Genomic DNA, 26,017 nt, shown 5'->3' with positions numbered 1-26,017 from the left:
CTGTATGCAGAGAAATGTTAAAAGACCTGAAAAATGACCCTCAAAATCAGTGTCTGTCTGAATGGTGTGCCTGTTTCTCTTGCTGTTGGTCTGAATTCTCATGTTCTGAACTGTGACTGACTGTTTCTGCCTGTTGGAGAAGGAGCGTACAGACCTGCTGGAGGATGTGACTGCCAATGTAACAGTATAGACTTTACGTCCGTCCCCTCGCCCCGACTTGGGCACGAACCAGGGGCGCTCTGCACACACAACAGTCACCCTCGAAGCATCATTACCCATCGCTCCACAAAAGCTGCGGCCCTTGCAGAGCAAGGGGAACCACTACTTCAGGGTCTCAGAGCGAGTGACGTCACCGATTGAAACGCTACCAGCGCGCACCACTGCTAACTAGCTAGCCATTTCGCATCGGCTACACCAACAAGAACATTATTGTCTGAACAGTGCTCTTATCTATCCCTGTTATATCTAGGAGTTGGAGAAGGAGCGCACAGACCTGCTGGAAGATGTAACAGCCAACAAGAGGAAGATGAAAGAGCTGGAGGACAACCTGCTGTATCGTCTGACCTCTACCCAGGGTTCCCTGGTGGATGACGAGAGCCTCATCATCGTCCTGGGCAACACCAAGCGCACCGCCGAGGACGTCATACAGAAACTACAGATCTCAGCCGAGACCGAGATCCAGATCAACACCGCTAGAGAGGAGTACAGACCTGGTGAGTTGGTTGTACTGCGGTTAGGGTAGAGTTATTCTCGGTACAGACCTGGTGAGTTGGTTGTACTGCGGTTAGGGTAGAGTTATTCTCGGTACAGACCTGGTGAGTAGGTTGTACTGCGGTTAGGGTAGAGTTATTCTCGGTACAGACCTGGTGAGTTGGGTGGGTTGTACTGTACCGGTTTGTTTTAGGGTAAGGATCAAAACATTTTGGGCTCTTTATTGATTGGCTGACTAACCAATCACAGTGCTCTGCTGGATGGCAACTGGCACGAACCACCTTGTGTTGACTGTTCTTCAGGAGCAATCTGTTCCTCACACTTTTCCAGTGGCAAGTTTGTTTGAGCTGGATGTATGATAATATAGAATGAGCGTTGTCTGTCACTCACTGTCAGCCTGTGTGTTATTGTGCTGTTACAGTGGCCACCAGAGGCAGCATCCTGTACTTCCTCATCACTGAGATGTCCATGGTTAACGTCATGTACCAAACGTCACTACGACAGTTCTTGGGAATCTTTGACCTTTCTCTGGCCAGGTACAGTAGTAATACGCTTTTTCTCATACTGAATAACATATATTTGTATTTATGTATTTAAATTGAATTGTTGGTCCTCAGATGTGGTTCAGTCATTTTATGTAAACATTGAATGATTAGTGAATTGATAAGTTACACTGGGGGATATGTGGTTTTGCATAACCTTTTGTGTAGTTGTAGGAGTCGTCTGATTCTTCAAGTATAATATCTGAAACCATAGCAACAGTTATATTTTAATATTAACATAATAACCATCACACTATGCCTTCTGAACAGATCAACCAAAAGTCAAATTACCAGCAATCGAATAGCGAACATCATTCAGCACATGACCTTTGAGGTGCACAAGTACGCAGCCAGGGGTCTGTATGAGGAGCACAAATTCCTGTTTACCCTCCTGCTGACGCTGAAGATTGACATGCAGAGTAACCGCGTGAAACACGCAGAGTTCCTCACCCTCATTAAAGGTGTGGAACAAACTCCGTCCTCCAATTAATTCCACCAATCTGTAGTCCACAGTTACTGAAATGTTGAATAGCAAAATGTTTTTTATTGCTCACAGACCATTGGCTTGGAAAGAACATCCTCTGTCTGTCCTATGCAGGAGGTGCCTCTCTGGATCTGAAGGCTTGCCCCCATAAGCCGGCCAAGTGGATCTTAGACATAACTTGGCTCAATCTGGTGGAGCTCAGTAAACTGTGGCAGTTCTCGAATATCCTTAATCAGGTGTGTTCCCCATGCGGTGCCTACTTACACTGCTACTTCATGTTGTCCCACTCTTAAAATACCCTCCCTCAATAAGTCTGTTTCATGGCCCCCTAAATAAGTCTGTTTCATGGCCCCCTCACCCTGGTAAACCCCTCATTGTAGTGCTCCTCTGATTACAGTGCTCCTTTTACTCCTCTAAGCTCTGTCACATATGGCATTGAACTAGTCATTGTACTGAGCTGTGTGTGTCTATCCAGATCTGTTGTAATGAGAAGCAGTGGAAGGCATGGTTTGATAAGGAGACCCCTGAGGAGGAGGTGATCCCTAATGCCTATGACCAGAACCTGGACTGTTTCCACCGCCTGCTGCTCATACGCTCCTGGTGCCCAGACAGGACCATCGCACAGGTACACCGGTAACTCTCATTGAATGATTAAGTAATTAATCAATCAATCCAAGACATAATACTTTATGAAATGTCTACGCTTGTTGGTATTTTCATCAAAGCTTTGGACTGAGTTTTAGAGTATTTCTACTGCATATTTCTTGAATCTAATAGCAGGTGACTTTTTAAATACACCTTGACCTGTTATCCTCCAGGCCCGTAAGTACATCATGGACTCGATGGGGGAGAAGTATGCAGAGGGAGGGATCCTGGACCTAGAGAAGACGTGGGAGGAGTCAGACCCCCGGACCCCGCTCATCTGCTTCCTGTCCATGGGCTCAGACCCCACCGACTCCATCATCATCCTGGGGAAGAGGCTGAAGATAGAGACGCGCTATGTCTCCATGGGCCAGGGACAGGAAGTCCACGCACGCAAGCTGCTCCAGCAGACCATGGCCAACGTGAGTCCTGAACACAGCATTACAGTACACACTGACTGGACTCCTAACAGCGATATAATTATCCTCGTCCCCAGGCTATTGCGCTTTGCGAGGAAGTCTGGGGAGCGAAACTAACTTATTAGGAATCAGCGTTCTGCCATGAATTGTGGTCCATATCATCTCTTTTGTAATCAAATTTTGAATTAAAATAGCGATAGGGATGGAATATGAATTGAAATTGAACCATGGTGTTAATGAAAATGGATGTGATTGATTTAGACTGTATTAAACTGTATTCAAAATGAAATGGACTAACACCACATGCATCTCCCTCACATTATTAATTGATATATGGACAATTAACTATGTATTATATTATTTTGTATTTTATCCCGAATGCACACACAGGGTGGCTGGGCCTTGCTCCAGAACTGCCACCTGGGTCTGGACTTCATGGATGAGCTGATGGATACTGTGACAGAGACAGATGCCGTCCATGAGACCTTCCGCCTGTGGATTACTACAGAGGTCCATAAACACTTCCCCATCACACTGCTGCAGATGTCCAACAAGTTCACTAATGAGCCTCCACAGGGACTGAAGGCAGGGCTGAAGAGGACTTATGGAGGTGGGTCACACCACGGTTCACACATACATATGCATGCATGTGTACGCACCTACACAAACACACACATTCACCCCCGTTTCTTCCGGTTAACCCTAAAACCCCAACCCTACCCTTAACACTTAACCTAGCTTCATGTCCATATCCTGATTCAACCCTAGCCTCAACCACAACCCTACCCTTAACACTTAACCTAGCTTCATGTCCAAATCATGGTTCAACCCTAGCCTCAACCACAACCCTACCCTTAACACTTAACCTAGCTTCATGTCCATATCCTGGTTCAACCCTAGCCTTAACCACAACCCTACCCTTAACACTTGACCTAGCTTTATGTCCATATCCTGATTCAACCCTAGCCTCAACCACAACCCTACCCTTAACACTTAACCTAGCTTCATGTCCATATCCTGATTCAACCCTAGCCTTAACCACAACCCTACCCTTAACACTTAACCTAGCTTCATGTCCATATCCTGATTCAACCCTAGCCTCAACCACAACCCTACCCTTAACACTTAACCTAGCTTCATGTCCATATCCTGATTCAACCCTAGCCTTAACCACAACCCTACCCTTAACACTTAACCTAGCTTCATGTCCATATCCTGATTCAACCCTAGCCTCAACCACAACCCTACCCTTAACACTTAACCTAGCTTCATGTCCATATCCTGGTTCAACCCTAGCCTCAACCACAACCCTACCCTTAACACTTAACCTAGCTTCATGTCCATATCCTGGTTCAACCCTAGCCTCAAACACAACCCTACCCTTAACACTTAACTTAGCTTCATGTCCATATCCTGGTTCAACCCTAGCCTCAACCACAACCCTACCCTTAACACTTAACCTAGCTTCATGTCCATATCCTGGTTCAACCCTAGCCTCAAACACAACCCTACCCTTAACACTTAACCTAGCTTCATGTCCATATCCTGGTTCAACCCTAGCCTCAACCACAACCCAAATCCCAGCATCATGTCCACATCCCAGTTCAACCCTAACCCTAGATTCACTTCCACATCCCAGTTCAACCCTAACCCTGGATTCACGTCCACATCCCAGTTCATCCCTAACCCTAGATTCACGTCCACATCCCAGTTAAACTCTAACCCTAGATTCACGTCCACATCCCAGTTCAACCCTAACCCTAGATTCACGTCCACATCCCAGTTCAACCCTAACCCTAGATTCACGTCCACATCCCAGTTCAACCCTAACCCTAGATTCACGTTCACATCCCAGTTCAACCCTAACCCTAGATTCACGTACACATCCCAGTTCAACCCTAACCCTAGATTCACGTACACATCCCAGTTCAACCCTAACCCTAGATTCACGTACACATCCCAGTTCAACCCTAACCCTAGATTCACGTACACATCCCAGTTCAACCCTAACCCTAGATTCACGTACACATCCCAGTTCAACCCTAACCCTAGATTCACGTACACATCCCAGTTCAACCCTAACCCTAGATTCACGTACACATCCCAGTTCAACCCTAACCCTAGATTCACGTCCACATCCCAGTTCATCCTTAGCCCTAATCCTAACCCTAGATTCACGTACACATCCCAGTTCAACCCTAACCCTAGATTCACGTCCACATCCCAGTTCAACTCTAACCCTAGATTCACGTCCACATCCCAGTTCAACCCTAACCCTAGATTCACGTACACATCCCAGTTCAACCCTAACCCTAGATTCACGTCCACATCCCAGTTCAACCTTAGCCCTAATCCTAACCCTAGATTCACGTCCACATCCCAGTTCAACCCTAACCCTAGATTCACGTTCACATCCCAGTTCAACCCTAACCCTAGATTCACGTACACATCCCAGTTCAACCCTAACCCTAGATTCACGTCCACATCCCAGTTCAACCTTAGCCTTAATCCTAACCCTAGCTTCTTGTTTGTTGCCCCAGGCATTAACCAGGACCTGCTGGATGTCAGTAACATGGTCCAGTGGAGGCCCATGCTGTATGGGGTGGTGTTCCTCCACTCTACGGTCCAGGAGAGGCGTAAATACGGCCCCCTGGGCTGGAACATTCCCTACGAGTTCAACCAGGCTGACTTCAACGCCACCGTGCAGTTTGTTCAGAACCACCTGGACGACATGGACATCAAGAAAGTAGGTGCAGAGACGAGAAGCTCCTGCTGTAACTAAGTAAAGCTCTATCTTTACTTCTACTGTTAGTACTGCTACCTGTCTTCCTATGTAAGATGTGTCTGTCCCTGTGTTGATGGTAGTCTGACGTCTCCCCAGGGTGTATCCTGGAATACAGTGCGCTACATGATCGGGGAGATCCAGTATGGCGGTAGGGTAACAGACGACTATGACAAGCGTCTGCTCAACACCTTCGCCAAGGTCTGGTTCAGTGAAAACATGTTTGGACCTGACTTCTATTTCTACAAAGGCTACAACATTCCCAAGTGTACCAACGTGGACCAATATCTGACATACATTCAGGTCAGTCCATTTTTCACACTCAGTCTCTCCTACAGTTTACAGTGCTGTGTAACATTATATTGAATTAATGTAGTCAGTACTGCATGAAGATGTGTGCTGTATACATTATGTGCGGCATTGAGACATTTGGTAACACTTCCCATTAATACCTTGTTCATAATGCATTATAAGCACTTATAACACCTTATGAAATATCCACAATGCATTCCACGGTTTACTGTAGTTTGGTAATGCACAGACATGCAGACTCTAATCCTATGTATTTTCCCCTGCAGGGCCTACCGGCTTACGACACACCAGAGGTGTTTGGCCTGCACCCCAATGCTGACATAACGTATCAGAGCAAGCTGGCCAAAGACGTCCTGGACACCATCCTGTCCATTCAGCCTAAGGACAGCTCCAGTGGCGGAGGGGAGACCAGGGAGGCCATTGTGGCCAGGCTGGCTGACGACATGCTGGAGAAACTACCTCCAGACTACGTACCGTTTGAAGTGAGTAGCACTAGTCTGGAGTTAGCTAACCCTACTGGAAATAATCACCCATGATTAATACAGTGCTGGCCATTAAAAATATTATTTCCCATAATACCTTGCTGCAGCAAGGTAGATCGTTAAAAAACTCTCGCAGGATGACGCCAACTCATCTAACAATAACCCATGCAATAAAATTAATTTCATTAACATAACCCATAGTGCAGTGAGATGCACTTTGAAGGTAATGTTTTTACTGCAATAGAGGTTTACTTTTTAATGTTCAGAACTGTGTTATGCATTTGCATTCCAGTATGTTAAGAATCAAATCAAATCAACGTTTATTTAAAGTGTAATTTCACAAGAACATGTTTTCAATATATCCAGGTGAGAGAGAGGCTACAGAAGATGGGTCTGCTCCAGCCCATGAACATCTTCCTGCGTCAGGAGATAGTCCGCATGCAGAGGGTCATCGTGCTGGTCAGGAACACGCTGACCGACCTCAAACTGGCCATCGACGGCACCATCATCATGAGTGAGAACCTACGGGACGCGCTGGACTGCATGTATGACGCACGCATCCCCTCACGTTGGAAGAAGGTATGTTTATTACTGCCTCTGAGTACACATTAATTCAGTTTTCTACGCATGTATTCCATGTTCGATTTTCTACTTCTGTATTCCTTTGTTCTAGGCATCATGGGCCTCCAGCACTCTAGGGTTCTGGTTTACTGAGTTGCTGGATAGGAACCGTCAGTTCCAGGCGTGGATCTTTGAAGGACGGCCCAACTGTTTCTGGATGACAGGGTTCTTTAACCCACAGGGCTTCCTGACCGCCATGAGACAGGTACAGATGGCACATTCACACATTCTAATACAATCACAATTGAACATACTTACTGACTTGGCTAGGCCACTGAGGTTATATTTAGAGGTTGCACACACTACACAGTCATAGTTGATCATGAAGCTACAAAGACAAAGACAGTCTATATTACTCTGTTTTTGTGTGTGTAGGAGATCACTCGTGCAAACAAGGGCTGGGCCCTAGATCGTATGGTGCTGTGCAACGAGGTGACCAAGTGGATGAAGGATGACATCACCCAGCCGCCCTCTGAGGGGGTGTATGTGTACGGCCTCTATCTGGAGGGGGCCGGCTGGGACAGGAGGAACTGCAAACTCATCGACTCTAAACCCAAAGTGTTGTTTGAGATGATGCCTGTAGTCAGGATGTATGCTGAAAACAATGGTGAGTGCTGTAGTCAGTAGTTACTGTAACTTCCTGTAGACTCATTGAACAGTATCTCATTTAGCTGCGCCTTGTTTTCATCTATACGTTACATGTTGAATATGTCAATGGGAATGATATTTCACTTTTAGGTCAATAACAATGTGGTCTTTAATGGTTACAGTATTTCAGACCTACTGAATGGACAACATGCAGTGAAAAAGAAACTCATGTGATCATTGTGTATAAGTAATGGATGTTTATCGTTGCTGTGGGCATTTCAGGTGTCAAGGATGCCCGGTTATACTCCTGTCCCATATATAAGAAGCCTGTAAGGATGGACCTGAATTACATTGCTGCTGTGGAACTGAGGACTGCTGCACCGCCTGAGTACTGGATACTACGTGGTGTGGCACTGCTGTGTGAAGTCAAATAACCCACTTCTATATTGTATAATAAGCCTAAATCTTGAAGTGGAGTGTTTCAGTGGTTAAAGGGGATATCTGCAGTTCAAACAACAACAAAGTTGACACCCCATCATTGTTTTGTTAAACAGCTGAGGGATGTGGCTGGAGAAATGGAACCTTTAAGGATTAAATGAGGGAAGTGGCTTCATTTAGATTATGGTGGTAAGCTTCCGTAATAACAAAGTTGCACCTATCACTGGGTTGCAGGAATAGTAGAAAAATAAAGTCTATACCCCCAATTATTGAACGTCTGAACTATTTTGGGTGTGCGTTTACTTATTTATTTTACGTGAAGGAATAATTCTAAATGTCCTTATTTTTGTACTCACCATAATATGGTTGTGACTAGACTAATATACATTGGTAGACGTTGTATTGCTGCATCTTTGTACTGTACCTGTTAAGAAAATGTTCATATTTCAGTCATTATAGATTTAGAGTTCTGAGACAGAACATAAATTATAAATGTAACATAACATGAATATAAAAACACAACAAAAGCAGTATAGAAAAAAGAGAAATCAGAAAGGAACAATAGAGGAACACTAGAGAACAAAAGAGGAAGGACCCCAGGGTTGGGATCAATCCCATTTCAATTCAGGATGGATGCTGAAATTCCAATTATTTTCAATGCTTTTCAATTAGGAACATTTTGAATTGGAGTTTGGTTTACTTTCTGAATTGACTGGAATTAAAATGTAATTGACCCCAACCCTGAAAGCAACACAAAAACATCTTCCAACTCACATGTACATCCTAAAACATATCCAGTGACCAATAGCACTGATGTGAAAACTGAAAACACACCTCAAACATGTTAACTTATTACAAGCGCACATAGTAAGATGTTGAAACATAGTTTAAGAGGATGAATTCATTATTAACCTCATGTAAGATGGTTTCTTAAACTGAAAGTAGTCTATGAGCTAGGATAAACACAGTTGCCCCAACACTCCTATTGGTTTTTATCTAGCGGTGGTTAAAGTTAGCTGAAATGTGTGTAGTGGCTGTTTAAAGAAATACGAGACACGGATTACAGTTTTTCCTGGCTCATAGACTAATTACAGGGTAATGAACCATCTAACGTTGTAAAATACCGACATGATCCTTTAAATGGGTCCCAAAACACATCCAGTGAAAACTAGCACATGTAAACACATAAAATATCCAATTATTTTAGCTGTCTTCCCAACTGTCCTGCAGTCAGATCAGTCACACATCAACCAGAGAGAAAGGAGGAGAAAGGACAGAGGGGTCTGGTTGCAGTCTCTTGCTCCCCTCCTGCCCCACCCCATCCCTCTGTGGTCCTCTTCTCTCCCCTGTTGGACTCATCCTCCTGAATACTGTCCTCCCCCCTCATCCTCCTCTTCCTGAATGCTCTTTCCACCTGCCGCCTTTGGCACAGATGCATCAGTGCACGCCTCACCTCTTGGTTACGGATGGTATAGACGACAGGGTTGGTGCACCATGAGTAACACAAACAATGTGTTGAGACAAGTGAAGGGGCAGAGTTTGCTCGTGTAGTTGCAGACCGATAAGACTGTAGATTATTGGCACCAGCTGCAGTAGAAACATACAGAGGTCGACGGTTACAGTTCTACGAGCACGGTGGTTGTCTTGTTGGAGGGCCACAACAGCCCTGCGTGCCTCATTGTACATACCCCCAAAACAGAGGCAAGTAATTCAGATTGAAAGAGTTGGGGTGATGATGGGAGGGCCATGGAACAGTGCCTCTTGCACAGGACTAAAGCTCACACATGCTCTCACAATTCTAGGCTTACATAGCAGCCCTGCAGTGGCTCTATTAAATGCACCATGTGTGTGTCCCATGTTGAGCTGGACCAGTGATTATTACCAACAGTGGCACTCAGTACCCAGACTAGCCCCAAGGCAAGCCACACATGCCTGGATGTCATTATGCTCAGGTAGTGGATGCTGTAACAAATAAACACACATATTTCTATTTCCATGAGGGCCAGAGTCATCTGAACGCTCCAAAGGATGGTACACATAATACTAAAATGTTCCATTCACCACCCCGATAGTCACAGTATGTTGGAGCAGAAGAGAGTGCAAGACAATGAATGCTGCAATGAAGCTATGCAAAAGACCACATATCAGCTGAAAATGTAACAAAGTGTGGAACGGTGTCACCAATCCAATGAGTAGGTTCATCACCAGAGAAGAGAAAAATAACGATAAAAAATCAGAAAAATATATATTTTCCCTGAAGCGATGTGCTGGAAAAAAACAGGCAAACGGATCCATCATGTCTTGCTCCTCTTGAAATGTTGTCCTGTTCAGAAGGTGAGGTTTAGAGGGAGCATTCAGTACTGTTTTGTTACCATCAAAGCCCCATATACTTACTACCCACCACTGCAACCGATATGTTCTCGTTGGCTGGTCCTCGCTACATATTTGTCACCAAACCCACTGGCTCCAGGTCATCTATAAGTCTTTGCTAGGTAAAGCTCCGCCTTATCTCAGCTCACTGGTCACCATAGCAACACCCACCCGTAGCACACGCTCCAGCAGGTATATTGCACTGGTCACCCCCAAAGCCAACACCTGCTTTGGCCGCCTTTCCTTCCAGTTCTCTGCTGCCAATGACTGGAACAAATTGCAAAAATCACTGAAGTTGGAGACTTATATCTCCCTCACTAACTTTAAGCGTCTGCTGTCAGAGCTGTTTACCGATCGTTGTAGCTGTACACAGCCCATTTGTAAATAGCCCATCCAACCAACCCATCTTTCTGCTCTTGTTCACACAAGTATTTCTCCTTGCACATCCTCATCTGCACATACAGTATATCACTCCAGTGTAAATTGCTACATTTTAATTACTTCGCCACTATTGGCCTATTTATTGCCTCACCTCCTTATTTCATTTACACACACTGTATACAGATTTTTCTATTGTGTTATTGACTGTACGATTGTTTCTCCCATGTGTAACTCTTGTGTTGTTTTTGTCGCACTCATTTGCTTTATCTTGGCCAGGTCGCAGTTGTAAATTAGAACTTGTTCTCAACTGGCCTACCTGGTTAAATAAAGGTGAAATGAATAAATATCTAAAAACTTTAACTTTGTTGAAGCCATGGTGCTGATCAGATACAGTAGTACTAGTAGCAGAAGCAGTCCCTGGATCTAGGAGGGATAGCTCAGAGCGGTGTCTCTTCTATCTACACTCCACAGACTCATCAAGTGTCTCCTCTACATTTTATGTATTTTATATACGATGTATGCAGCGGTGTGGTTGAAGGATACTTATAACCAGTCTAAACACTTACCAAAGGTCGCCTACTAAGAGTAGGCTGGAGGTAAACATTTTTGTGGTATATTTTTAGTGTAGGTCATTTACAACTGTAGTGGAATAGAGAAAAGTGATAGCGCTATACAGTATAATGGGCAGTGGTGGAAAAAGTCATACTTGAGTCAAAGTAAAGAGAACTTAATAGAAAATGACTCAAGTAAAAGTCACAGTAAAATTCAACTTGAGTAAAATTCTTAAAGTATTTGGTTTAAAATATACTTAAGTATCAAAAATATAGGTATAAGTATAAATCATTTCAAATTCCTTATATTAAGCAAACCAGACGGCACCATATTCTTTTTCTTTTATTTCTGGAAAGCCAGGAACACTCCAACACTCAGACATCCTTTACAACCAAAGCATGTGTGTTTAGTGAGTCCGCCAGATCAGAGGCAGTAGGGATGACCAGTGATGTTCAGTTGATTCGTGCGTGAATTTGACTATTTTCGCCTCCTGCGAAGCATTCAAAATGTAATGAGTACTTTTGGGTGTCAAGGAAAATGTATGGAATAAAAAGTAAGGAATCTAGTGAAGCAAAAGTAGTTAAAAATATATATAGTAAAGTAACTTAAGTAGTACTTTAAAGTATTTTTACTTTAATACTTTACACCACTGATAATGGGCCCCTGGGGCTATCAGAAAATTGCTTTGAAACCATGTCATGAACAGTATGCCTAACAGTATTTTGCCTAATGAACTTGATGGAAGAATAGTCAGGGGGACACTTGAAAATGTTCCAGACAGTAATTGGCCTAATGAATGTGATGGGGTTTGTGACACCTTAACTGTTACAACAAGTGGTCCAAACCTCTTGACAAGGTCACTATAGGTCACTATTGTTGGGTTAAGGTCATTAACCCCTTCCTTTGAGAGAGCGTGTCCCCAGGCTTCTCTATACCAAGTCCCTCACGTGTACACACCTCCAAACCCCCTCAATACAATTCTACGATTTTAATCTGTAACCAAATGATTGTAATAATGTTAAGCATATTAATTCATATTAATGGTTGCTTGCTACCCAAATCTTTGAACCTTAGGTATTCCACTTGAGTAGTACCTTGAGTAGAAAAGGAACATTTTCTAAAGAAAATGTGTGTGCTTGCTATAGTCTACAATAGTGAATAGGAGCGAACGCGAATCTCACACACAGAGTATCCATCCATGAGTGTTCTGGTCTCCCTGCATGGACCTATAGTAGCGACATCTACTACAGAGGTACTTGCTTAGGTCACAACATATGAGCTGTTTGAGCAATATGGCAGAACTCTCATGTCCTGTGGCTGGATCCCTCAATACAAGCTCTGAAAAACATTGTCACATTGGCTGCCACCCAGAGGCATAGAGACCTACAAAGATGTCATGGGGGAAAGCAAAGATAAACTGTGGGAAAAGTGTTGCTTCTGTTCGACTCAGGCTGTTGCCATAGTAACAGCGGAGCTTATCAACAACAGGCGATGTTTTGTTTTAGCAAAGATATTAACGATAGCTAGCAAGCAGGCTATCAAAGGAATATTAGCTAGCTGATGAGATCAAATGGCTGACAAACGTGGTTTGGAGAAACTGGACTTTGGTGCATTAAGCATCGAGCAACAGCAGCAACTCCGACAATTTAAGGTTAGTTAGCTAGCTAACACTTTACTACTGTAGGTAGCTTCATGAGTGCTCCTTGGCTTCTCCAACAACATTTAGTTAGATAGTTCTACCGATATAATTAGGAATTAAAATACAATAGGATTTCTTGTTCTATCACTAACTGCATTATTTTTGCATTCATCCAGCCAATAGTTAGCTAGCAGAAAGTCCTTGGGTAAAGATAGGCTCAGCAATGACAAACATCTCGTGGGGTAACTAAATCTGCTATTGACCACCTGGCTTTTCCCAATATCATGAGGCATGGGAAAGAGTAGAATGGACAGTAAAGTTAAGGGAATTCACCATTATATTTATCCTGGGACAAGCAAAGCCAACAATGTATATTAGAGAGCGCATCCAGAGGTGGAGGCCTTAATAAGCGACTTTTTAAGGTTTGTTAATTGGCTGGCACTGACTGACGGTATATTATCAGACATATTATTCTCCATCTCAATTAGGGCTCTCAAGCTCCAGACATCAATAACGAATATAATTCTATTTCATATTTAGCGACAGTAATGAAGTCTAACTGACCGATTGCTTGGGTACCTGTTTATTTATTTTTTTACACACAGATGTATTTCTCAAAAGACCCAGACATTCGAGAGTATGCAGCAGGTGGGTTCAATCAACAACACAAACTGACACGTACACCAATATACAGACAGGGACAGTCCTCTACTTAGAACTACCAATAATTAACATATTTTCTCTCTTTCAGATTACTTCACCGACCCAAACCTTGGTTTGATCATTGGCTCCAAACTGCAGAGCGATCCTGCCGACACAGGCACAGACTGAATCCTTACCGGATTGCTTGGCAGTTCAACTGTTATTGAAGTGTAAAGCTGTAACAGGCCTCTTTCTCTGTATTGACTAGTTATGTGTCAAAGTAACAATATAGAAATATAAAACATTATATAAAGTGGGTATGTACTGGCACCCAGGCAGATGTTCTTACTGAGCATCATTACAACAGGTTAGTTACAGGGCTACAGAAGGATGTTTTATACCGCTGGTTGATTGGAAAATATAGATTTCTAGGCCTATAGGGTGGAGTGGACAGCCTCTTTACAGGAGTTCTCAGGGAAAAGTCTAAATGGGATCATTGGGACGTCCCAACTCTGACGTTAAGCCATCGATGTTGAAATATAAAACGGTTAAGGTTACCGATGTCCCAAGGATTCCGGATAGCACTAACCTTTTCCTCAAGCCTCAAGAGTTCCCCCTTCTGGACTCTTATGTACTTCCACTAACTCCCCAACTCATCAGATGAAACAAAAAACATTAAGCAAGATGAGACAATGTGACCGCAGCAATACTGACCATAACTTTAGAAAGATCTGACCACACTGGATACACAGTTTAAATGTTTAATGAATTAAAAATCATCAAGTAACCAGCGCATCAGGCTTTGCTTTATTAAAAACATACATAGCGCAGTAAAAACAGGTCAATTCCATCTGTTACAAAGCATGACAAAATCATTCAGAATTCTGTTTGATTCACATTTTATAATCTGACATGCTACAAAATAGGCACATCTGGTTTAACAATTAAGTGATTGTATAGAGAAGAAGACCCTGAAATTGTATAAAAACCTAGACCCTGACAATATTGGACATTTCAACAGCAGGCCTACGTAATACATTCTGTAACCAACATACTGTGGTAGAGCATGTGAATAGAGCTTTTAAATCCTGAGCAAACAGGCACAAATCATCAATGTTTAGACACGTCAATGTTAAAAGGTAACAGAGATTTCCTTTTTATATATACAAAATTGTCAGTAACTTACATTGTTAGATTTTTGTTCAGGCAATTGATTATCCCTCTCTTATGGCTTGTATTGGGCTCCAGGAATCCAGAATTGTATCTTAGACACAGATCTAGGATCAGATTACATTATGTAAAACCTTAAACATAATCCTTAGGTAGTAAAACACACAACTGACCTTACACCAGTGTCTATAGGCAACATCATCCTACTGCCTTTAGCTCAGAGTAATGTACCAGTCTCCTGACCCCAGAGCCCATCTACATTCCAAAGGTCAGTGTTGCTTTATCCCCTAATGGTAATGGTTAAGATTCAAAGAGGGTAAGCTGGCCCTGGATCTGTGCCTATTAAACAATCTCACACACTTACTGTACACATGGGACTTTAACCACAACATTCAAAGGAGTTTCAACCAACCGAGATAAAAGTTAGTGTTCTTTTATGTTGTTCTTACTTACACAGCATTTTAACGGTAAAGCAGATCCCCCTTTTAAAAACATGATTCCCGTTATTAGAACCCAATACATACACTCACTTTAGTTCACAATGTAAAATTCTAGATTGGAGATACTGATTGAACGGCAATGACTACAACCATCACACACCGCAGCTATCCCACAGACACACACATCCAGTGTCCGATGTTCTTCACGTACAAACAGGTTTAGTCCCACACACACTTCCAATGTCTCCCATCTCCCAATGTCTTCACACAAACATGGCCGGGGACACAAAGCTCTCTCCACGAGTCGCTCCGGCGGCAGGGGGGTGGTCCTCCTCGTTGTCATGGTAATCATTGGGCTTGTACTGGTTGGGGGCGTACAGGTGCGGGACTTCGTTCAGCCTGGGTTCATCCCAGCCAGAAGGGGCGCCAGCGTAGCGCAACTCCTCCGCATCACAATTGTATTCCTCATCACTGCATGCATCCAGGTCCTGGTGGGAAAGATCAAATCTTAATAATCATGTAAAATAAGGAGAACCAATGCAGTCTTCATAGTATTCTAGTGACCCTTGCATTAGCGAACAAACTGTGACAGAGCAACACCTTTTGAGAGTCTTGAACCCAGGTCTTCTAGCCCATGGGCAAACTTGCTAACCACTGTTCCAATAGGGTTAAATCACAGGGGGGAAATTGTAACTAGCTTACCAAGGCAATGGTTGCTACAGTATTAAAAACACATGTTTCTATCTATAACATGTTCAGTGTAACAGCTTCTATCCACATAGCAACCCTCCATACCCTTCAGTTTCCTACACGTTCTCATGTTTGTGTTCTGGTAAATAGGGCAATCATGTTGAGTAACTGATTAATTAATGATCATAAGTAGATGTTAAATGATTGATTTATTTTGATTTCATGAATCCTTTACCAGGATGTATTATAAATGATATAGATAATGAACTAAGAGTTGGGTTGAGGCACTTTATAAGCCAAAGCTACAGAGCTTAATGTATCTTGATAGTCTACAATGGCTTCCTCTCCTGGTCTCCATTCACTCCATCTTTACTGATAGGAAAACACAGGCCAGATGGAAGCATTATCAAGGAGGCCAGCTGTGAATTTGCTTTCACCCGTCCAGGTCTTTCAGGTCTGAAGATTGAGGAAAGGAGTCAGGAGAGAAGGACTATTGAGAGATGCACCCCATGTATGGCTGTATTCTTACTGTGCTGGGCTCGGCATCCTGCGGAGCGTAGTACAGGTGGTCCACGGATCCGTGCTTTCTCTCCACAGGGTCTCGACTGGTGTTCAGCTGCAGATGTGCATGCACACACACAGGATTATTCTCATGTACTCTGAGTTTGGGTAAAACTAGGTCCAAGAGGCTTCTAAACAGTTATACCCAAGCCATAAGACTCCTGAACATCTAGTCAAATAGCTACCCAGACTATTTGCAGTGAACCCCCCCCTCATTACACCACTGCTACTCTCCGTTAACATCTATGCATAGTGACTTTAATAACTAACTACATACTACCTCAACTAACCGGTCCCCCCGCACATTGACTCTGTACCTGCACCCTGTATATAGTCTCGCTATTGTTATTTTACTGCTGTTCTTTAAGTACTTGTTACTTTTATCTCTTATCCGCATTTTTTTAAACTGCATTGTTGGTTAGCGGCTCGTAAGTAAGCATTTCACTGTAAGGTCTACACCTGTTGTATTCGGCACATGTGACTAGTAAAATTTGATTTGATTTTGATTTTAAAACCTATTTCAGATGGAGGGTTTTTCCTAATCAGCATAATCTTTTTATCATTTAACAATGTTGCTAAAAACATGTTGTGGTGTTGTAAAATACAAATTGAGGGGCCATAACAGCAAGTCTAAAACTGTTATGGCTGGCCAGCATCCCTCACCGTATCAGAAGAGCTGCTGGTGGTGGTCTGCTGCTTGTTAGGGGGAGGGGGCTTGTACTTGGGTGGACCACTGAAAAAGAGAGAAAGGAGGGAATCAAAACAAACACTTAGGATGATCACTTTGTATGAGTGACAGACACACAAACACTCACTCTCCATTGTGCTGGTTGCGTTTTTTGCGGACCAAGACCACAACACTGCCGATAATGGCCAGCAGCAGAACCACCCCAATGAGCCCTCCTATAACACCGCTTGTAGTGGGACCCTTCACTGGCAGTCGAGTACCTGCAGAGAGAGAGAGACAGGGAGAGTAGGAGAGATGAGAGAAAATAAAGTAGATGAGAGAAAAAGTGAGATAGGAAGGAAGACAAATAATAGAAGGGAGGTAAAAGGGGATAAGTACAAAGAGGGAGAGAAAAGAGAGAACATTAACAAGAGTAGTGATAACATTCACATGCTGGAGTCGTCCCACATGCACAGGAATAACCCTACATTACACAACATCGTTTCATTTGTGGTGAAAGGTTCTGAAAGCGGAATTCTAAATGTAATCCCCAAGTAATGAAGTATGTCTAGCTACAGTCTATAGGGTGTGTACGTGTGAGACAGAGGTGCAAACAAAGTGTGTGTGTGGATGAGAGGTATAGAGAAAGTGTGTACGTGGATGAGAGGTATAGAGAAAGTGTGTGCATGGATGAGAGGTATAGAGAAAGTGTGTACGTGTGTGTGAGAGCAAGCCGAGATACAGAGAAAGTGTGTCTCTGCCTTTACAGAAGGTCTACATTAGTGTAGACTACAGTCACGTGGGGAGGCAGACAATCAGACATAATGACTGTAGTACCTTCCTCTAATGAACCATGACCACAAGTACCAATTCTAACAATAAGATAGGAATACTTACACACACGGTGTGACCCCATCCCCTTATCCTCCCCATCATTGCCCAGGGGATTATGCTAATGAGGGAGTGTTAAAGGGCAATAAGGAGCTCAGCTAATTGGAGAAGAGTTACACAGGGAAAGTAATTGGTTGGCCCTTGATTGAATGTTAGGCTTATAATTATGACTGTGGTACTGATGATCTTATAGCAACGCTCTAATGTAAACAATGGAGCATCCAATGACCTTTACACATGTAAATAGCAGGTGTTTTCAATTAGACCACAACATGTAAATAAAATAAAAATGCTTTGGTTTCCCAGTAAAACTATGAAAAATAAAAATGGACAGTTAACTAGGCAAGTCAGTTAAGAACAAATTCTTATTAACAATGACGGCCTAGGAACAGTGGGTCAACTGCCTGTTCAGGGGCAGAACGACAGATTTTAAACTTGTCAGCTCAGGGATTTGATCCACCAACCTTTCGGTTACTGGCCCAACACTCTAACCACTAGGCTACCTGTCGCCCCAATAATGAATTATAATTTCTTAAAATGATCTCAGAGTAGTTCCCCCTGACATGTATGAAGTCATTATTGTTCAGGACATGGCATGTTTAATAGGTCTTATGAGACAAAGCTTTACACCATAGCAGTAGCCCAGTTATAGGACTCAGAAGGGAGTGTTACTAGGTGATTTTGGTGTAATACAGCCTGTTGTCCACATGGCGGTGCTGTGTCTCCATAACAGGCTCTGAAGTAGTAATAATCTTCATTACCTCTGCTTTGTTCCGTCCTCTCTGCTCTTCATCACTCCCATGATCGTCAACTATGTATTTATTTACTATGTCTTTATTCTATTATACTGAGCCGTTTATGTTCATATTCTTATATTTTATTTGTTGCATTGTCAAGAAGGAACGTGCAAGTAACAATTTAGTTGGACAGTATATACACCATGTGTATCCTGTACATACGACTAATAAAACCTGAAACTTTTCCTCCCTCTCCAAAGTGATTTCCTCCCCTCATCTCCTTTTTACTGATAGGGAATAAACTAGGCCGGTGACAGCTTTATCTGGTAAGCATTCTTTATTTATTAGGGTACTTTCTTTTCAGATCAGTTCAGATAAATGAGGAAGCCACTTTAGAGTATTGAGATGCAGCCGCTGTCTGAGTGACTCCAGCAGTGGTGAATAGAGATCATGCCCTCTCTATCTGTGGTGGATGCCAGCCATGTCTCGCTCTAACAAAATCTCCCAGACGGCCCGAGCATGCCCGCTGTGTCTCTCAGCTGGCGCCGCGCTCCGCTGCCCTCCGACAAGGACAGGCTGGGCTCCGTAAATTTAGCCAAACGGGTGTGGGCACACACACACTGAGCAGAGTCCAGCTGGCAGAGCCATCTTGTATACTATCCAATATCCCTGTCACTCACACCAACATTTATACACACCCACAATTCTCTGTGGTGTGCTGAATGCCCCATACCCTCCCACTCACTCACACCCCCATACCCTCCCACTCACTCACACCCCCATACCCTCCCACTCAACTCACTCACACCCCCATACCCTCCCACTCACACCCCCATACCCTCCCACTCACACCCCCATACCCTCCCACTCAACTCACTCACACCCCCATACCCTCCCACTCACACCCCCATACCCTCCCACTCAACTCACTCACACCCCCATACCCTCCCACTCAACTCACTCACACCCCCATACCCTCCCACTCAACTCACTCACACCCCCATACCCTCCCACTCAACTCACTCACACCCCCATACCCTCCCACTCAACTCACTCACACCCCCATACCCTCCCACTCAACTCACTCACACCCCCATACCCTCCCACTCAACTCACTCACACCCCCATACCCTCCCACTCAACTCACTCACACCCCCATACCCTCCCACTCAACTCACTCACACCCCCATACCGTCCCACTCACTCACACCCCCATACCCTCCCACTCACACCCCCATACCCTCCCACTCACACCCCCATACCCTCCCACTCAACTCACTCACACCCCCATACCCTCCCACTCAACTCACTCACACCCCCATACCCTCCCACTCAACTCACTCACACCCCCATACCCTCCCACTCAACTCACTCACACCCCCATACCGTCCCACTCAACTCACTCACACCCCCATACCGTCCCACTCAACTCACTCACACCCCCATACCGTCCCACTCAACTCACTCACACCCCCATACCCTCCCACTCAACTCACACCCCCATACCCTCCCACTCAACTCACTCACACCCCCCATACCCTCCCACTCAACTCACTCACACCCCCATACCCTCCCACTCAATCACACACACACACACACACACACACGCATACCCTCCCACTCAACTCACTCACACCCCCATACCCTCCCACTCAACTCACTCACACCCCCATACCCTCCCACTCAACTCACTCACACCCCCATACCCTCCCACTCAATCACACACACACACACACACACACACACACACACACACACACACACACACACACACACACACACACACACACACACACACACACTCCCACTCAACTCACTCACACCCCCATACCCTCCCACTCAACTCACTCACACCCCCATACCTTCCCACAGATTGAGACAGGGTTTATCCACTCTTGGTGTATTCTCAATGATTCTACCAGTATTCTCAATGTGAGGTATGGTCTAAAATCCTGCTAACAGTTTTAAAATATTTAAAAAATACTGCCAATGTTCTACAACACTAGAGCACTGCTGCATAAGATAGCTGGTGCATAATTAAGCAGCCTCTAGATGATTGCTGGGGGATTTTCCGGGCTGAGAGACTGGCTGACCAGGAAACAGAGTAACATCTCGCTCTGCCTGCCTGCTTACCTCTCTCGGTGATACCAGTCTGCCTCTCCCAACTGGGATTAAGGTTAACATGCTTCCCCAGCCAACCATACAGGCCCATATGACTCATGTGACCTCGGGCTGGCTGACCTGGCCTAGCTGCACTATGCTGCACTTATCCCTGCCTCTCCCTTCTCCCATCCTGCTATCCTCTACTGCTGCCTTCGTTTGGGAAACGCTCGTTTAGCTCTCCTTAATTTGGCAGCCCAAATCTGTAGCGTCTCCAGCTCTGCATCTTTAATCTCCTAACGAGCAGAGATAAGCCTGTTTTATTACCCTGCCTGCCCTCACACACACACACACACACACGCCTGTGTGCCATCTCTGCTCCCAGAGCTATATATTTATTATACCTCAGCTATAAAAGTAATTGACCCAAACAGATTAAAGGGTCATTCATTGGCCAAACAATCCTACTGTTGCTGATCATAAAATCCACCTGTATTGTATTTTTGTTGACTTAAGTTTGAGCATCAACGTACACATGAGACAAACATGGTTCCATTGACCCCAGATGATGGGGTTACAGATTAGGTCTAGACGGATTGATCAGCACTGATAGAGATACAGATGAGCTAAAGAAAGAGCTGAAGTAATCCCATTGCTCAGTCAGGCCGGGAGAGGAGAAGTCTAGCCCTTAGATCCTAAAGGCTTAACAGTGTTACATTACCAACATCCATTCAGCCCAACACACACACACCTCGCTCCCTAGCGACCCTGTATCCTGGTAACCAGGCGCCGCATACATAATCACACAGATTGGAGGTGTGTGTGGGAGGGAGAGAAGGACAGGGACATACAGTGATAGAGGAGAGAAGAGAGGATGAATGGGAGAGACGGGGTGATGGAGAGGAATTCCGATCACTTTGGAAACTGCCTCTTCAAGTATGCTAGTCTTATATTACTGCTGCTAACAATTAACACACAAAACACAATATCACTACCATCAACACTACTACAGTAGTACTATGTGGACTGCTAGTACTATAGTCTCCTGCTGTTGGCTGCTGCCTGCCTGGGGCTGTACTGAAGCTGTAGTCTGTCAGACAGGCCCAGTATTCATCTAGGGTGATTCCAGAGCTGGCCCCATGCATTTACACTGTCTGGGATTAAACGTATGTCAGGGACACCAAGCCTGTGTGTGTGTGTGACAGCAGGAAAGACCGTGTGTATGCATACAATTGCGTGTGGGTGTGTGAGTGTTTGACGTTGATTTCCCCCTCTCTCTGCAGGGAAACAGTGTGCTCCCTGCCATGGTGCATTAAGGCACCGACAGGCACCCTGGGAGAAGGCAGGGTCTCTCTCTCCCACCCTCATACCCTCTCTCTCTGACAAGGTCGAGGCTCCCCTCTCGCTGTCGCTGCGTCAATATTTACAGTCCACTTCACACTGGAACAGAGGTGGCTGGGTCAAGCCAGCATGGAGCAGGCCTGCTGCATTACCCAAATGTAGCTTTCCAGTCCAGCTGGGAAGGTTTAATAGGGGTAGGAATAGGAATAGGCAGGCTGTAGTAGTCCAAAAGGCAACACACCAAATAGCTGTTCATCCCAGCAACAGAGAGAACATACACAGGTTGCAGCTGGCAGATCCATAACAAGACATGCACACACACACACACACAGTCCAGTCCGGGTAACTAGGAGTTGTACTGTAAGAACCCAGGTCACCTCAGTTAACTAGTGTGTCATAATGTGAACTGTCCCTAACCTCCCCCTCCTTCCCTGGGGCCTGGTCTGTCACCCATTGGTCCGTTTACCTGCCCTGTGACCTTCCGGCTGGGAGAACATCCACTTCATTAACTACTGGAGCACTACTCCGCCATGCACAGAGGGATCCCAGCCCAGAGCGCAGCCTTCTACTGAGAGGGGATTGAGGTGAGACAAACTAACATTTCCACTACAGTTTCCTCTACTAACAATGTGCTGGTCTCGGGTTAGGCTGTGTTAGGTCAAAGCAATATCGAGGAGGATGCCTTGATAGAATTTAATATCACTTATAGCTATATCTGTTCAATGTCAGTAGAGATGGAGGAAAGAGAGGAGATGACTTCAGGCTACTGAGATGTATCCTCTCGGCCACAGCAGGCGGCTAATTGGGGGGCCGTCTCCAGTAGACTACCTCGAATAAGAGACTGAATAACAGAACGGGGAGCCGTAATGGCCCCGCTTTCCAGTTGCATTCTCTCCCGCTTTCAGCCGATGCCCCTCAAGAGAATCTGCACAGCCAGAACGGCACAGGCCCGGCTCTAGCTCTGCATTTGGATTTAAACTCTCATTAAGACAATTCTCCTCTGCCATGGTGAACTATTGGGCATATAAACAATGGAATAGAATAGGCAACAAGGGTAAGATTTTGCATGTCGAAAAAAAGGACTTATCGTTATGCGGCGAGCTTCAGTGACTAGGTTTAGTTTGTTGTTGATTATGCAGGGTTACAGCGCAAGTAACATACACATTCAAGTATGCACACGTTATTTGCATGGACATCTAATGGGCCTGTGGGCATATGGGTGTGGAATCACAATGCAAACCAGAACCACAGTTATATATAGTTTCCTGGGAGGTATTCTAGGTTGTGGGAGCCTTGTGCTGATAATACATGGAAGTCACAGGAGGTTGGTTGCACCTTCATTGGGGAGGACAGGCTTGTGGTAATGACTGGCGCGGCACCAGTGGAATGGTACCAAATACATCAAACACACGGCCTCCTGTTGTTTGATGTCATTCCAATTGCTCCGTTCTGGCTGTTATGAGCCTCCTCAGCAGCCTCCTGTGATGGAAGTCATTACCACCTACTATGGTGTTGCTATAGATGTGTGTTCTTCACAGTGTCTGTCCTTAACACCAACATTACACATAGAATACTACAAAAGCAAGTGTGTTACAAAAACACAATCATACAGGATGACAGACACACACAATGCATGCATATGGATGCTAATAGTCACATTTACACACCCACCCCCACATGTCACAGATGAAGAATATCAAACTGCTGTACATGCATCAAAAGGCCTTACCGACAATATCCTCCAGACAGACAACCCCATGAGCACATAATGATCCTTCCTACAGGATCTAACACACTGCATCAAGTCTGTCTCTCTCAGATAATCACTTTTATGTCACAGTTCATCCCAATCTCAATATACAGTTAGCTATATCATGCTCCTCCATCTCTCCCACCTCTCAGTGTGTGTATGTGTGTGTGGTGTCAGAGATAGACAGTTCAATAGCAACAGCAAAGTATAAAGTGGGTGAGTGGACATAAATACATAGCAGTGGGTGAGGAGCACAGTGTGTGAGGTAATCAATAGGTAGCAGTGAAGGACACTTGGTGCAGTGTAGATCACCAGGCCAGCCCTGCGTGAAAGACATGACACAAACACTGGTTACACGCCATAATGACACTCAACATGACAGTCAACACAATACAGAAAGACACACATACACAGAGTGTACAAAACATTAGGAACACCCGCTCTTTCCATGACAGACTGACCAGCTGAAATCTATGGTCACTTATTGATGTCACCTATTAAATCCGCTTCAAATCAGAGCAGTTGAAGTGGAGGAGACCGGTTAAAGAAGGACTTCAAAGCCTCGAGACATGTGTCATTCAGAGGGTGAATGAGCAAGACAAAATATTAAAGTGCCTTTGAACGGAGTACGGTAGTGGGTGCCAGGTGAACAGGTTTAAGTGTGTCAACCTGCCATGCCACTGGTTGTTTTTCACATTATGATCATTTTACTGTCGACGCTAGTCAGTGTTTGTGAGTGCATGCCAGTCCATTTAAGTGTTCACCAGAGCACACTAAGTCATTGTGTGTGTGTCGACAGTAACACACTACACTCCTTATTGTAAATGCTTATGTATACACACACACACCAGTCATTGAGAGCTGTGTTGAGGGGAGTTATATCAGTGTTCCCTAAAGAGCCTCTTATACTGGTCCACACTACACTAGCCCTTAAACACCCAGCACAGCACAGGGCTCTACATATTTAATACAGAGCTCAGAGGACAGAAGAGTGGAAGAAGAGGGAGAGAGGATTGATTTCTTGGCAGCTTTACACCAGCCCAATCCTCCTGAAGTAGTGTGTGTGTACGCTTCTGCACAAGTGTGTGTCAGACTGCGTTAGACACGGCGAGAGGAGAGGGAACACACACACGGAGAGACAGGAGTGTGTGTGGGGAAGAAAGGTACCTGTGTAACAACACAGAGTCAGACGGATGGAACAGAGCTGATGTGAGTGTTTTTGATCTGCTGCTATGGGAATGGAGGCTACTCATTGTGAAGGATGAGGCAGAAATAGCAGTTATTACACACCTAGATGGGCAGTGACTTCCTTTCTACTCCAACTGTCTTCGCCTGGGCCGGTATTCTGTCTGTTCTCAACATCTCACAAAGCTCACCTTTCTTTTGGTCTGTGTACCAGGGTTGGGGCAACTTCCATTTCAATTCAATCATTGAAAAGTTTCCATTTACTTTCTATGAGAAGTTTGCAGTTCTTGAATTTCAGTTCACTTCCTGGATTGACTGCATTGAAACTGAATTGATCCCAACCCTGCTGTGTACACAGTAGCAGTCACTTGAACAGGAGCAGATATTGGCATTGTTCTCTGTGTAATCTATCAATGGCTTGTTGATGTTCAACACTTCCTGCAGGCGACACACACATGGCAATATCAGATAGATGTGCGTCTACTCGAGGTGACACATACCCATCTTTCTTCTAGACACAGACACACCTGTTAGACTTGTATCAGGTCCCTCTTGTCTCTGCTCTATCAGCTCAACTGGAGGTGAACAACACACACCGGTCTCTGAGACACCTGTATCAGGACCATCAGTGTTTCCTCTAGATGACAGAGCTGTCGAGCAGGTGACAGAGCCGTCGAGCAGGTGACAGAGGTGTCGAGCAGGTGACAGAGGTGTCGAGCAGGTGACAGAGGTGTCGAGCAGGTGACAGAGGTGTCGAGCAGGTGACAGAGGTGTCGAGCAGGTGACAGAGGTGTCGAGCAGGTGACAGAGCGGTCTAGCAGGTGACAGAGCGGTCTAGCAGGTGACAGAGTGGTCTAGCAAAGGGGTGGGCAACTCCAGT

General features: G+C 44.7%; 2 protein-coding genes and 1 long non-coding RNA gene across 3 annotated transcripts in view; 2 read left to right on the top strand and 1 right to left on the bottom strand.

Annotated features, from left to right (window-relative positions):
• LOC110534614 (dynein heavy chain 5, axonemal-like) overlaps positions 1-8,278 on the top strand; it is a 57,887-nt gene extending 49,609 nt beyond the window's left edge. The window contains exons 65-78 of the mRNA XM_036933650.1: positions 470-713; positions 1,133-1,247; positions 1,524-1,714; positions 1,852-1,973; positions 2,213-2,362; positions 2,556-2,801; positions 3,189-3,408; positions 5,339-5,544; positions 5,680-5,883; positions 6,159-6,374; positions 6,741-6,953; positions 7,048-7,200; positions 7,371-7,602; positions 7,866-8,278. Of these exons, the coding sequence (XP_036789545.1) occupies positions 470-713; positions 1,133-1,247; positions 1,524-1,714; positions 1,852-1,973; positions 2,213-2,362; positions 2,556-2,801; positions 3,189-3,408; positions 5,339-5,544; positions 5,680-5,883; positions 6,159-6,374; positions 6,741-6,953; positions 7,048-7,200; positions 7,371-7,602; positions 7,866-8,017 (2,664 nt within the window). The 3' untranslated portion in view covers positions 8,018-8,278. The remainder of the gene's footprint in view (positions 1-469; positions 714-1,132; positions 1,248-1,523; positions 1,715-1,851; positions 1,974-2,212; positions 2,363-2,555; positions 2,802-3,188; positions 3,409-5,338; positions 5,545-5,679; positions 5,884-6,158; positions 6,375-6,740; positions 6,954-7,047; positions 7,201-7,370; positions 7,603-7,865) is intronic.
• A 4,328-nt stretch (positions 8,279-12,606) lies between these two features.
• LOC110485830 lies at positions 12,607-14,392 on the top strand. The gene is made up of 3 exons (XR_002467991.2): positions 12,607-12,975; positions 13,569-13,611; positions 13,715-14,392. It is a non-coding gene; the product is annotated as an uncharacterized LOC110485830 (long non-coding RNA).
• The window catches only part of si:ch73-22o12.1 (nectin-2), a 70,134-nt gene continuing 58,469 nt past the window's right edge, over positions 14,353-26,017 (bottom strand). The window contains exons 7-10 of the mRNA XM_021557018.2: positions 17,282-17,414; positions 17,130-17,199; positions 16,435-16,521; positions 14,353-15,703 (exon numbers count right to left, since the gene is read on the bottom strand). Coding sequence (XP_021412693.2) covers positions 15,479-15,703; positions 16,435-16,521; positions 17,130-17,199; positions 17,282-17,414 — 515 coding nt within the window. The 3' untranslated portion in view covers positions 14,353-15,478. The remainder of the gene's footprint in view (positions 15,704-16,434; positions 16,522-17,129; positions 17,200-17,281; positions 17,415-26,017) is intronic.

This window comes from Oncorhynchus mykiss, chromosome 2 (assembly GCF_013265735.2).
Source record: "Oncorhynchus mykiss isolate Arlee chromosome 2, USDA_OmykA_1.1, whole genome shotgun sequence".
Lineage (NCBI taxonomy): Eukaryota > Metazoa > Chordata > Actinopteri > Salmoniformes > Salmonidae > Oncorhynchus > Oncorhynchus mykiss.
The sequence above is the reverse complement of the archived record's forward strand: the minus strand, read 5'-3'. Positions and strand labels throughout refer to the sequence as shown.